This window comes from Microtus ochrogaster, linkage group LG7_11, assembly GCF_000317375.1.
Source record: "Microtus ochrogaster isolate Prairie Vole_2 linkage group LG7_11, MicOch1.0, whole genome shotgun sequence".
NCBI lineage: Eukaryota > Metazoa > Chordata > Mammalia > Rodentia > Cricetidae > Microtus > Microtus ochrogaster.
This window is the reverse complement of record NC_022032.1, coordinates 4,768,167-4,780,184: the sequence shown is the minus strand read 5'-3', so window position 1 is coordinate 4,780,184 and position 12,018 is coordinate 4,768,167. Positions and strand designations below refer to the sequence as shown.

Genomic DNA, 12,018 nt, shown 5'->3' with positions numbered 1-12,018 from the left:
GGGAAGGGAGAGGAGGGCAGAGGAGAAGAGCTTTCTAGAGGTGAAGAGTCCTGGAATGTTTTGGAAAGAGCATGCTGGTCCATGGAACAGAAGTAAATTAGGGATGGGGGCAGGTGGGTGGAATTGGTCCTTAGGAAAGAGTCAGAGGGCAGATGGCCTAGGTAAAGACTGGTGTTTTCTGTTACGCTTGAGAGAAACCATCTGGAGACTTGAGCAAGAAAGACTCAATCCTCATCTGGTTTTATTTATTTTTTTCTTTCATTGAAGATAGACTTTTCTATTATAATATTCCCTGGTTATAGTTTCCTCACCCTCTATCCTCCTAGTTTCACCTCAAATCATGCGTGGAAGACCCAACCCCAAGGTGAGGATGTTTGAAGATGCAGCCTATGAAAAGGAGGAAGAGGGGAGGGGGCTATGTGAGGACCCAGAAGAAATGATCGGCCCTCCAAGAAGGGACCTCTCACCAGGAGCTCTCCACCCTGATGATGTACTTCCGCCTCAAGACTGGGAGAGATGCCTGCTGCTTAAGTCGCCAACTTGTAGGATGCATTGTATTATGGCAGCTGGAGCCGACGGGGGCAAGTCTGTTTCGACCAAAGCAAAATTCACCAAATAAAAATAAATAAACAAAATGTAAATGCTTTAGTTGCTACAGCAGGAACAGAGGATGAGCCCACACAAGTTAATCATTTGTCCTTTTAAAATAAAATATGGAATGACGCCGGGCATGTTTGGTTCTTTGAAACCGCAGCCTTGTTAAATATTTGATGGTGCGTGATGAGTGAATTCACAAATGGTCATGTTCCACGGCAGACAAGGCAGTGGCCCTAGCCCGCTGCTCCAGGACACAGAAAATTACATGTTATCAAGATTTCAGGGAGGGATGTGCTTAGTGCTAAGCTGGGAGAAAATAGCAGCTTGTGGTCTTCAGGCTGATAGGTCAGATGGTTCCACCTGCCTGCGGTTATCTGGGGGTGGTGGAGGGGGCGTGATTTATCTCCTCCCCTTGCTTCTTCACAGAAACAGTCTCGGCAGCTTAATTCTAGGCGCATGAGTTACTAGCATTGCTATTTTTGATGATGTTAGTGACACCTTCAGTGCCCAGTGTGCTTTACTGTTTACTAGATGTTCAGCGGCTCCCAGGCCCATGTGTTGGGTAGTGTCTATTGAGATGTACTGGAATCTTTAAGAAGTAGAAAGTGGAGGAGGTCCTCATGGTATTGAAAGGTGCACTTGAGGGAATTGTGGGATTCTGGAACCCTCTTCCTTTGTGCTCTGGTTCATGATGTGAGAAGTTTTTCCCCCAACTCTACCCTCCTGCAACAATCTGCTGCCTCACCACAATCCCTAAAGAAGATCAGACCAGAAAATCTAACTACAAGGTAAAATATTTACCCTCACCAGTTGCCTGCTACGTGTATTTTTCTACAGGTACAGAAAGCTAAACATCATCCTTCTGTCTGGTGCAGCCTAGTGCTTAGAAGAGTGTGAAATTCTAAAACTAAGGCACAAATAATATGTGTTTGATCTCAGGAGGGCACCCCATGCTGGTGTTTCATAAATGACTCAACAGTTCCCTCCTGTCTAGCTGATGTCTGACCTTTGGGCTTCATCTCTTTGCCCAGGGCTTCTTTAGAGGGGGTATCACACTCTTCAATCGTTCTCTTTGGAGGGAGACATGGAAGATTTTACAGGAAAGGAGTGTTCTTGCTCCAAATTTAGCCCTTATCTACTTACTTTGAACCATCCCATGGACACTGAATGCAACAGGCGTAAACATCATCCACCTGATGCAGCTTTCTCGATCCCTAGTCTCCCACGTCTTCTCCTGTTACCCATCCCCCCACTTAGATGCTCTGATCTTTCTTGGCAAAGTATTTTCTTTGCAGCCAGACAGGTAAATTCTCAGGTAGAGGACCAGAAGAGGAAGGAACAAACAGAGCCAGAGAACACATGTTGAGAGGCAGAGATGGGGGTTTCTACACCTGCTGCTGTTTCTGCACAGGGAACTTGGAGCTTGAAGTGCATTCTGAGAGTGGTACTCCACTTGGCTCAAAATACCAAAACTCTTGCCAAGATCCCCATCACTAAAACAATAATCCAGCAGATCCATACTGAACACCAGTGGGTACCGGATCCAGAGTTAGAGGCTTGATATCTGGTCCTGATTCAGTCTTCCTCTTAGGCAAAGCATGTGGAAGATAGCACGGGATAGACAACTATTATGGCTCCTCCAATGCCTACAGAATCTTGACATCCATGCAGCGGCCCCAAGGTGTGACCCACTAATAAATAAGTCTTTTGGTTTTGTTCGGGAAACATAAAAGAGAATGCTTAGTATGCCAATCCTTGGGCACCGCCCTCAACTGATGCCCAATGCCGGCTTCAGACTAAGACTTTATCTTCTGGGCTCTTTATTCATGACCAATTTTCCTGGACTCAGACTGCCAGGGCCCCTGTTCTCTTCCCATCCCCATACTAAATTTCCCTTTAGGAGGATTTGACAAGCTCACTCATTCCAGGAAATAAATAGCTGATAAGAAAACAAACAAAGCTTCCCATGGTTCTTTATGATTTTGCTAAAGATAGCATCTTTGTTGATCTTCAACTATGAGAGCAAAGAAATTATTGAAATATTTTAAGTAATTGAATAATTTCAACAATTATGATTGAGAAATACGATGCTTTTGACATCTTTTGCTGTATTTGGGCTTGGTTTTTTTTTTTTTTTTCCATTACTATGCCACAGAAATGGTAGCCACTCCTGCCAACATGTGGACCTGGTACTCAGAGTAAAACCAAACAGTAAATATTTAATAGATCATTCCAAGCATGGAAGCTTATTAGAATGACTTTGCTCTATTCTCTCATGTATCCACACATCCTGGAAGTATTCCCAGGGTACAGTAGATACGTAATAAATATTTATTGAATGAGTAACCAGACATCATCCTGCAGGAAGAGTGCTGGGAAGGCCAATAAGCCAGCGTCCCTTCTCTTTAGGAACACGCACCAGCCCTCAAACGTGAAAAATCAACCTGAGAGATCTCACACAGTACTATGCATTTGTTCTTATTTACCAAATTTAGAAATATAAAAAAATGAAAGCATACCCAGTGTCATCTGAAAAATAAATTTGTGAAATTAAATAGTTTTACAGTGAGCTGTAAGATTAAAGAACTTGAGGAAGGGAGCGGGGGAAGGGGGAGTCTGACCAAAAATCTAAGCAGATCCCACCGGTTCCCGAGGTTTCAGAGTGAGATTGATTTCAGGTCATTAGATTGATTATGTTTTTGATCTACAAGAAACATTTACTCACAGACTACGTGCCCACACTCTTGCAGCCTCCACACTGGGTTAAAAGCACCAGGTTCTCTTCCAATTCCAATTTTCTAAAGCAATATTTACTGTACGCAGAGGATGAAGCATAGCTGAACCTAGAGAGTTTATGCTAATTATCTTTGCTAACCGCCGAGATGGTTCCCTTGGGAAGCGCATTATAAGAACCCATTCTTTCATAGTAAAAGGAATATCCTAATAAATTAAGGCCAAAAAAGTCAGATATATGAACATTAATCATATGCTAAGTACCCAAAAGTTGATTATCATTTTTATTATTAGAAGGCTATACTTAAGACTCTTGAGAGGACAGATCTGATGCCATTTGGAAGTCTGCTTGGTGTTTCTCTACACTTAGACATTACGCTGCTTGCCTCTGAGGGCAGGCATGGTGGAGGGCGATTTCTGAAAGGGAAGATGATAGTGCTCATGTGGATCTCTCAGCCTTTGACGTTTGTAAGTCTAGGGTTTAGTTCTGGATCTTCAGTTCTCAATCTGACACTTGCAATAATCCAATAGGGCAAAAAAAAATATTACCGAGAAATAAGGAAAAATTATTAATGGAATACCACTTGTCAAAACCTTGCTCTTAGCTTCATGACAAAACTTTTTGTTTCTAAGTTGTATAACAGTTAAAAGACTCCAAGTTCCAGAAAACTGGCCACTATCCCTTAAGTGTTCAGAAGAGCCTCATCGCCTGCCCCCCTCCCATTATATTTTTATTTTCACCTCCTATTAATTCCCTTTTCTCATCAGCAATCCCTCTTTCCATTAGGTCATATAGCACAGATATTCACAGGCATTTTTATTAGAGTATTGAAACATATTAAGCCCCTTAGTTTACAAAACTTCATTAAATTATTAACAGGTCTGTGGGCTATGTCATACGAAATTAAATGTCTGCACAGAGACTCGGCGATTGTTAGTAGACGTGACATAGTAATGTCCACCTGGCAAATTTCCACCGAACACGTTAACAGTCCTGGGAATAGCATTGAACACACTCTGTAGAATTTTCCCTCTTTTATGTCAAGGGAGATTTCAAAGAGCAGCGTGCCGTCAATGAACAAGTCTTAAAACACCCTCAGAGCTCTGGCTTCTTTAGCAGTCTGTTTATAGAGATCTCGCGGAGTTATCTGTCTGAGCCACACTTTAAAAGGTTACCCTGAAGGGCTCAGTGTCTGCTCCGACAGTAATGTTGGGTCCCACACTGTTGCTTCCCCTCCTCTGAACAACCTCCAGCTGCACTTACTTAAAGGTAGTCTTACCTGAGAGAGTGAGACTGAGAACCAAAAGGACCAGGAAGAAACCTGCCATGATGTCTGATTAAAAGAGGTGATTTCTTCCTTTCAACCACACAGCATTTCCCCTGGAAAGGAGCAGGGTTGGAAAAAAAGATGCAAGTGGCCCAAAGTCCAGACGGAACCTAAGGGGATCGTGACCAGCTGCCTGACATGAAAACAGTCATCTCCCTTCGGTGTGGGTTTCTTAAAGTGCACTTCACTGATGCCCAGTGAGCTGTCAGGTCTTGTGAGGCTAAAACATCTCTGGGTCCTAACTCCTGACTTGTTATTTCACTCTCTTACAGAGGGAGATGGGATGAGAGGGAAGGATGAGGCTAGACAAGTTGGGATTATTCCTGTGGTGTTTTCTTGTGTTTGTCAATCTGTGCCATGGGAATGCCTGCCTCTCGTGGTCTCTGTCGTGGAGACCAGTGAGGCATTGCTCACTAGGGCTTTTCAGTTTGCACCAGGAGCTCACAAATGAGATGATGCCCGGACCCCTTCCATATCCAATGGGACTTGTGCATCCTGATATCAGACTCTTTAGTCTACCTTGAACCTGCTGGTCCCCCTCCTCCTGGCTGCAAGAGATGAGCTGGTTGGTGAGCGTGTCATCTCTCTGCTTCTCTCGGGAATCTGAAACAATTCTTCCTGTTCCACCTCCTTTGTGGTGAATCAAACAGCTTACTTTTCCTCTATATACACGCACACGTGGGGCAGAGCTCTAGCGGGTATAAATTTGTTCAATGAGCAAGTGTAAAGTTGGAGCCACATGCATAAGGTGGCCAGAAAGAAAAGAAAAATTACCTAAATGTGCACGTTTTTCTCACTGCTCTGCAGGACCAATGCACAGCGGCCAAGGAAATGCTACAAGTGGCCAACCAAGCAGAAATAACCAGGAGTTCTCCATCGTCATCGTTGGAGAGTGCCCTGCAGTCAAGGGCAGAACTCTGTAGGTCCATGTTGTCTGATGCTGGAAGGAGCTCTTGTCATGCTCTGGACTCTCCTGGACTGCCTCCGTAAAAGTCCAGCCGTGATGAGAGGGGTGAGATAAAACAGGCACCGTGTCCACGAGGAAAGCAGGTCATGCTGAGTCGGTTTAAGACTGTGAGAGCAGTGGTGTCCGTCAGCTAATAAGAACTCTTGTAATCAGCCTTCCTCGTCCACCCACCATCAAGGTTCTGGCCCCTCTCTTCTAGCACACATGAACACGCTTGCACACACAAGTCCACACGCAACCAAATAATTAGCTAGCTTATATTCTTGAACTTAACGGCTAATTTATACTACAAACCTTGATGCTGTCAAAAAGAAAAAAAGGAAGTTATCCAGTAGGGTTGTGGGTGGTTCCCAAGCATAACTGGGTAGGTCCAGGACTAAATGAGTGAGTGTAAACGAGGCATTGGCCGGCAAAAGCACATCAGCCTAGGAGGTCTCTAGTGATTGGATCCATAGCTCTGACACACTTGAAAAACTGAACCACTTCTAGCATGCCTGGGTGGAAGGGCGCACGGCAGCCCTCCTTGAGGCAGGAAGCTTTATGATCTTGATAGAGTCCTGTGCATTTCCCAGACCTACCCTAACTGTCCAGTCAGTTCAGAGTTTGAAAGAAACACGAACCCTGGGTCCTCTCCTCCAGAGAGTGATGCAGTACAACTGGACCTGGACCATGAGGTTCTGAAGAGAGGCCATGTTGCAGGCTACCGTCCAAGGACTGATGAATTCTCAACTTGTGGGTCTCAACCCTCCCAATGACCATCAGAAAACACAGTATTTACATTATGATTCATAACAGTAACAAAATCACACTTATGAAATAGCAACGGAAATAATTTTTTTTTTTGGTTTGGGGGTCACCACAGCATGAGGAACTGTATTAAAGGGTCACAGCATTAGGAAGGTTGGGAACCACTGCCTTGAAGGCATGGAAGATGCGTCTCAGAGAACTACATAAATGAAAGTATCAGGTGGTCACTGAGCCAAACCCAACCGCACGGCTTTGTCGTCCACTGCAGACGACAGTCTCAAAGGGATGATATGCTTGACCCATGCTAACCAGAGGTAATAGCTTAATTGGTGACCAGATTTACATAAATAGATACTAAACATGCTTTTCTGCTGTATGGTTTTCTTTAAACCATCATTCATTAAAATGACTACACTGTATCTATTAGCGTGTGCACACTCACACACACCTACAAGCTACGGCATGTGTACAGAGGCCAGGGACAACCTGTGGGAGTCAGTTCCCTCCTTCCACCACACGAGTCCCAAACTCAGGATGTCAGGTTTGGTGACAAGTGCCTTTGCCCACGGAACCAGCTCACGGGCCCTCTTTCCGCAACGTTTTACCAAGTTACACCAACTATATCTTCTCGAGCCCTGCATTTAGTGAACGTCCTTGGTTGCAGGAAGTGCATTGCACAGTCCCTAAGACTAGCGTTGAGCAGCTTGGCCTCCATCTGGCCCGTACCCATATTTTGCTTGGAGTAATGGGATATGGCTTAAGAAAACCTTTACCCAGAGAGGTCAAGAGACTGGCGGTCTAGAAAAGGAGCTATTAGGAAGGACGGAGAGCCGGGATCTTAGAGTAGGAAAAGAGAGCCTGAAGGAACTATATGTTTGCTGTGTAAAGCTTGCATGTGACAGCTAAGCACCCCACCACCGTCTTTCTCCAAGCAACAAAACCAAAGCCTGGGACAGTAAGCCGTTATAGAGCCACACAGTAAGTGGCTGCAACATCAGAGTCAGAACTGACTCCCCTGCAGCCCAGCACTCGAACCTTTGCACTGCTTCCAGAGCTCTGGGTCATAAGGACCATCCCTGAATCCAAGCATTCGCCTATATTAAAATGGGGCGGGGGGAATCATACAAAATATAGATAATTCATTCAGTTACAATTTGAGCCGGTCGCAAATTCTCAGTTTGCCTCTGCGTTCTACACATCTGAGTTACAGCTCAAAGTAGGAATGGAGAAAGAGCCGTCCTTCCTCCTGGGTGGAGAACATGTCTCTCCCGACATAGTATCTCCTGTGAACAGTCAGAACTGAAAAAAGGAGGTTTCGTCAGAGTCTCACTATGTAGCCCCTGGCTGTCCTGGAACTTGCTCCATAGATCAGGGTGCTCTCAAACTCACAAAAATTTGCCTGTCCCTGCCTCCTGAGTGCTGTAATTAAAGGCATGTGGAGCGGGCGAAAAGACAGTTTTCATGCCTTACTTCTTAGGCCTGGCCACAGTGCAGAGCCCTTATTGAGTCTTTCCATTAACTGTTCCTTATGGATAGGGCCAGTGAAGGTTGGGTGTGGGACTTGAGAGCCCTCTGGTGGATGGTCGCTCACACTGCAGGTCCGCGCAGACAGGCTCCTTTTCAAGGGGCGTGTGCTTATTTGTTTAGATATTAATTTTCCTTGCATCTTAATAAAAATAATAGATTCTACCTACGCTCCAAACTCTGCACAAGCAGGCAGTGCGCATCATTCAGCCGCTCCACCATTCTACCGGCAGCTCCCAAGGAGGAGACCTAGAGCAGTTACAGCCCGCACGGTGGACACTCAGGTGGATTTGCTAATGCTGTGACTGAGCGGAGCTCACACCCAGGCCTCAGGGACTGTGTGAGCACCGCCAAGTGACTTGCATGGATGCCCTTCACATTGATCGTATATGGTAGCGTTTACCAGACCTGCTCCAACTGTCCAGTCAGCTCAAAGCTTGTGAGAAACAAAGATCTTTCCTCCAGACAGTGACGCGGTACAATTGAACCTGAACCATCAGGTTCTGAAGAGAGGCCCTGTTTCAAGCTACCGTCCACTGAGTGACATCTGCTTCCAAGTTAAACCACCACAGGGACCAGGTACAAACAGTGAAAGTGGAACCAAACCACACTAATGTCCCGCAAAGAGGGTCAGGGAGGGGCCTTGAGGTTGTGCGAGCTACAAAAGGCTCTGAAGTGAACGTCATTGGAATAGAAGACCCGTGTGACCTTGGAAGAGGTCCGGGAACTGCCTGGCTGGTAGAGCAAGACGTGTCTTGGTTCTCAGCGCCTGCGCTGACACCCACCCAGCACCACCTCCTTTTTTCCTCTCTAATGCTTCATTCCTCCCGTGGGAAGGTGCGTGTTCCTCTACTGCTGTCACCAACCTGTCATCCATTGCACTTCTTCCTGTCGAGGTGACAGTCGGGACACTATGAGTCAGCTTAGTAAGGTCTGAAGTAGGAAAGGAAGCCTTGTCTGAGACCAAAGGACTAGACACCTAACTGCGATGTTGGGGGCTGTGGACCCAGACCCTGAATTTCCTGTAAAAAACGTGTTATGCTTGCAGCTGCTCTGAACAAAACAACTTGTGTTCCAGTGTTTGCAGCTGCTCTGAGCACGAGACCCTCAGGAGTTCCTGAGGGCAGGGGAGTGATTTCTGGTGGGTTTGGCTGGGGCGTGGCTATCAGTTAAGGATCCATACTTAAGTGGCTCTGGTACACAATAAAGGGGGCATTCTTGTTTCAAGGATGACCCGTGTCTCTGTCTGGGTGTCTTTGTGTGTTTAAATCTCCAGGCCCTTGCCCGGCTTGCGAATGGTCCTGTAGTGCCCGCTCTTCAATACAAGCGTAGTACGGTATAGTACACGTAGTAGTACAGACTAGGTACATTGCGAAGGTGCCCACTGGCCAAGGGATCCAAACGGATGTGCTACCAGAAGCTTGAGGAAAATTACTGAAGTCAACCACTGAGGCCAAAGCTGGACAGTATAAAAGGGGATCCCTGGGCAAGAAATAGGAACCAGATGGAAACAATGCACTCGACGAGGAAAGCTGGGAATTTAGGGGGGAGGGGGCAGTGCAGGGAGGAGAGGCAGGAGCAAGCTAGGTAAATGCTCTGGATTTTAACACTGCGGGTGCACACTAGAAACGCAAAGGTGGCTTGACTGGGACTTAGGTTAGTATTATAGGGAGGTGATGAGCAGAACTCTAGGAGGAGGTGATAGGTAACCGTGGTGGGTTTCTCTGGTTGGAATGGCTGGCAGGGGCGGTTCCAGGTAATGAAGGCATGTTGCCGGATCCAGTTAGATTGGCTGGGTAACCGTGGTAGGTTGCCTTGATTAGTAGGATGGAGGGGTAGTTAGATTAACTATGAGGTTGGGTACACGGATTAACGTGGGCAGGCAGAGATGGTTAGGAACAATGATGTATGTATGTGGTGGTTGGCTAGTAATATAGCTAGCAGAACTGGTTACAGGCAGGGATGCTTGAAAGGCACTGGAACAAGAATCAGAAACCTTGACTTCTGCCATTTAATAACAGTAATTTTGTACAAATAACTGTTGTGGCTTCAGATGTCCTATTCCTCGGGATGGGTTAGATGAATAGTCAATCCCAGCTGCTTGGGAGGGTCTCTCAGGAGCTTTAAATGATACTGCTCACAGCCATCCATAATTCCAGTTCCAGTGGATCCAATGCCCTCTCCTGACCTCTCTGAGCACCATGCAGTACAAAAACATTCAGTTAAGTTCCAAAGTTGCAGAAGTTCATAACCATGTCTGGCAGCAGTCCAGATTATCTGGTGCCCTCTTCTGGCCTCTATAGGCACTGCATGCATATGGTACACACACACACACACACACACACACACACACACACACACACACACCACTACATGAAAACACTCAGATACAAAAATAAATCTTAAGTAAAAGCCGTAACATATCATATTCTTTTTAAGACAGGGTTTCTGTGTGTAGCCCTGGCAGTCCTGGAACTCTCTTTGTAGACCAGACTGGCCTCAAACTCGCAGAGATCCACCTGCCTCTGCCTCCCGAGTGCTGAGACTAGAGTCATATCCCGACATGGTGGTTGTCCTGGTGTGCTAGAGTTCTCGAAGAGAATCTGCTGGTCTTGATTCACTAGTAGGGGTCTTCAGAGTCCATGTTAGTGCCCAGATCAGAAACATATCCTACCTGAAAAGAAAAAAAAAATAGGAATGTGCCACCATCACTCAGAATATCATTTTCTTTTTATCTTAAGTAGCATCATGAATAATACATCTAGAAATGTCAGAATAATGGAGCTTAAAATTGTTTAATGTCACTTAATTAATTAGCTTTATAATAAAACATTGAAAAGGTGAATGAATTTCCTGTAAATTATCATTAGTCAAAATACTCTGATTAGTGATATTATAAAGTATAATCTCAGGTGTTATTAGGAGTAGATAATTGCTTTTCTTATCTAGGGATCATGAGAATTAGCAGTAAGTGGTCATTTGCAAATGGTTAATAAGTTTTCATGATTTTCTATTTCCTATAGACAACTATACTTAATGTCAGAATCTCTTACCACACATAAATGGATTTGTAATTTTTTTGTCTTTACTGGAAGAGTTAGAGATCATAAGGATACACTGATATTTTAACTTATTGAACAAATGTATTTTTTCCTAAATATTAAATAAAATTATTCATAATCATTTGCCTGGTTTGCATGTGAATTCAACATTTGATTGGTCAAATCACTGCCTATTGTTGCTGGTCAGAGTTTCTAAATGCTTTATATCCCTTGGAAATTGTGCCACTTAAAAAATTAATAAAATTTGTCTGGTATATATTTTGAATTTCCGAGAAACGTATCTCTGTGTCAGTATTGGACTTTTAATACATATAAGAAAACTACATTTTAAAGTAAAGTCAACAGAACATCTGGATCGGGCACCAAAACATTTATCGATTTAATTGATAATTCCGAGTACGAGACTCGGAAACTGGATATTTAAATCATTTGTGGTCCTGGCCATCCTAATCTACAGCCACAGCCACAATCCACAGCGCCATGGGCTCTAAGCTCGTTTCGAGGGTGAGAATTCTCTACGGCTGTGTTACAACAACAGGACTCACTGTCCTGCTGTGCCCAGGTCTGTGCCCTGTCCAGGAATTTCTCACAGTCACACTACACATCATGTCCACTGACATTCGTGCAGAGAGACAGAAGAGAAGCGCTCAAGCTAAAACATGAATGCACTGTGGGTTTTGAGATTCCACGAGGCTGCTCAGCTCATCTACCTCACGCAGCTTCGTTCTCCATCCCCCCTCCCCCTCCCCATTGTTAGACTGCAAAATGCTCAGCCCTGAGTTCAATTCCCAGAAACAACATGATGGCTCACAGCCATTCGCAATTAGTTCTGGAGCCCTCTTCTGGATGGAGATCTGGAGCCCTCTTCTGGCCAGCAAGCATACATGCAGGCAAAACATTGTATACATTTAAAAAAAAAGGAATCTTAAAAAATGTAACTGGGGAGAGCAGTGAGTGCCTGCCTACCGGGCAGGCCTCAGGGTCCCCTGTAAGGGAGCCCAGGCACCTTCAGCTCCTGCGCCAGGCTTCCTGTGCTCTCCTGGATACCGCCCCTCCCCCC

General features: G+C 45.2%; 1 protein-coding gene and 1 non-coding gene across 3 annotated transcripts in view; one reads left to right on the top strand and one right to left on the bottom strand.

Annotated features, from left to right (window-relative positions):
• Chrnb3 (cholinergic receptor nicotinic beta 3 subunit) overlaps positions 1-4,659 on the bottom strand; it is a 19,750-nt gene extending 15,091 nt beyond the window's left edge. For both annotated transcript variants that reach the window (XM_005362486.1, XM_005362487.1), the window contains exon 1: positions 4,611-4,659. In XM_005362486.1, the coding sequence (XP_005362543.1) occupies positions 4,611-4,659 (49 nt within the window). The remainder of the gene's footprint in view (positions 1-4,610) is intronic.
• Positions 4,660-10,434: 5,775 nt separating this feature from the next.
• Positions 10,435-10,565, top strand: LOC113457828. Its single transcript, XR_003378312.1, has one exon. It is a non-coding gene; the product is annotated as a small nucleolar RNA SNORA3/SNORA45 family (small nucleolar RNA).
• Positions 10,566-12,018: the final 1,453 nt, after the last annotated feature.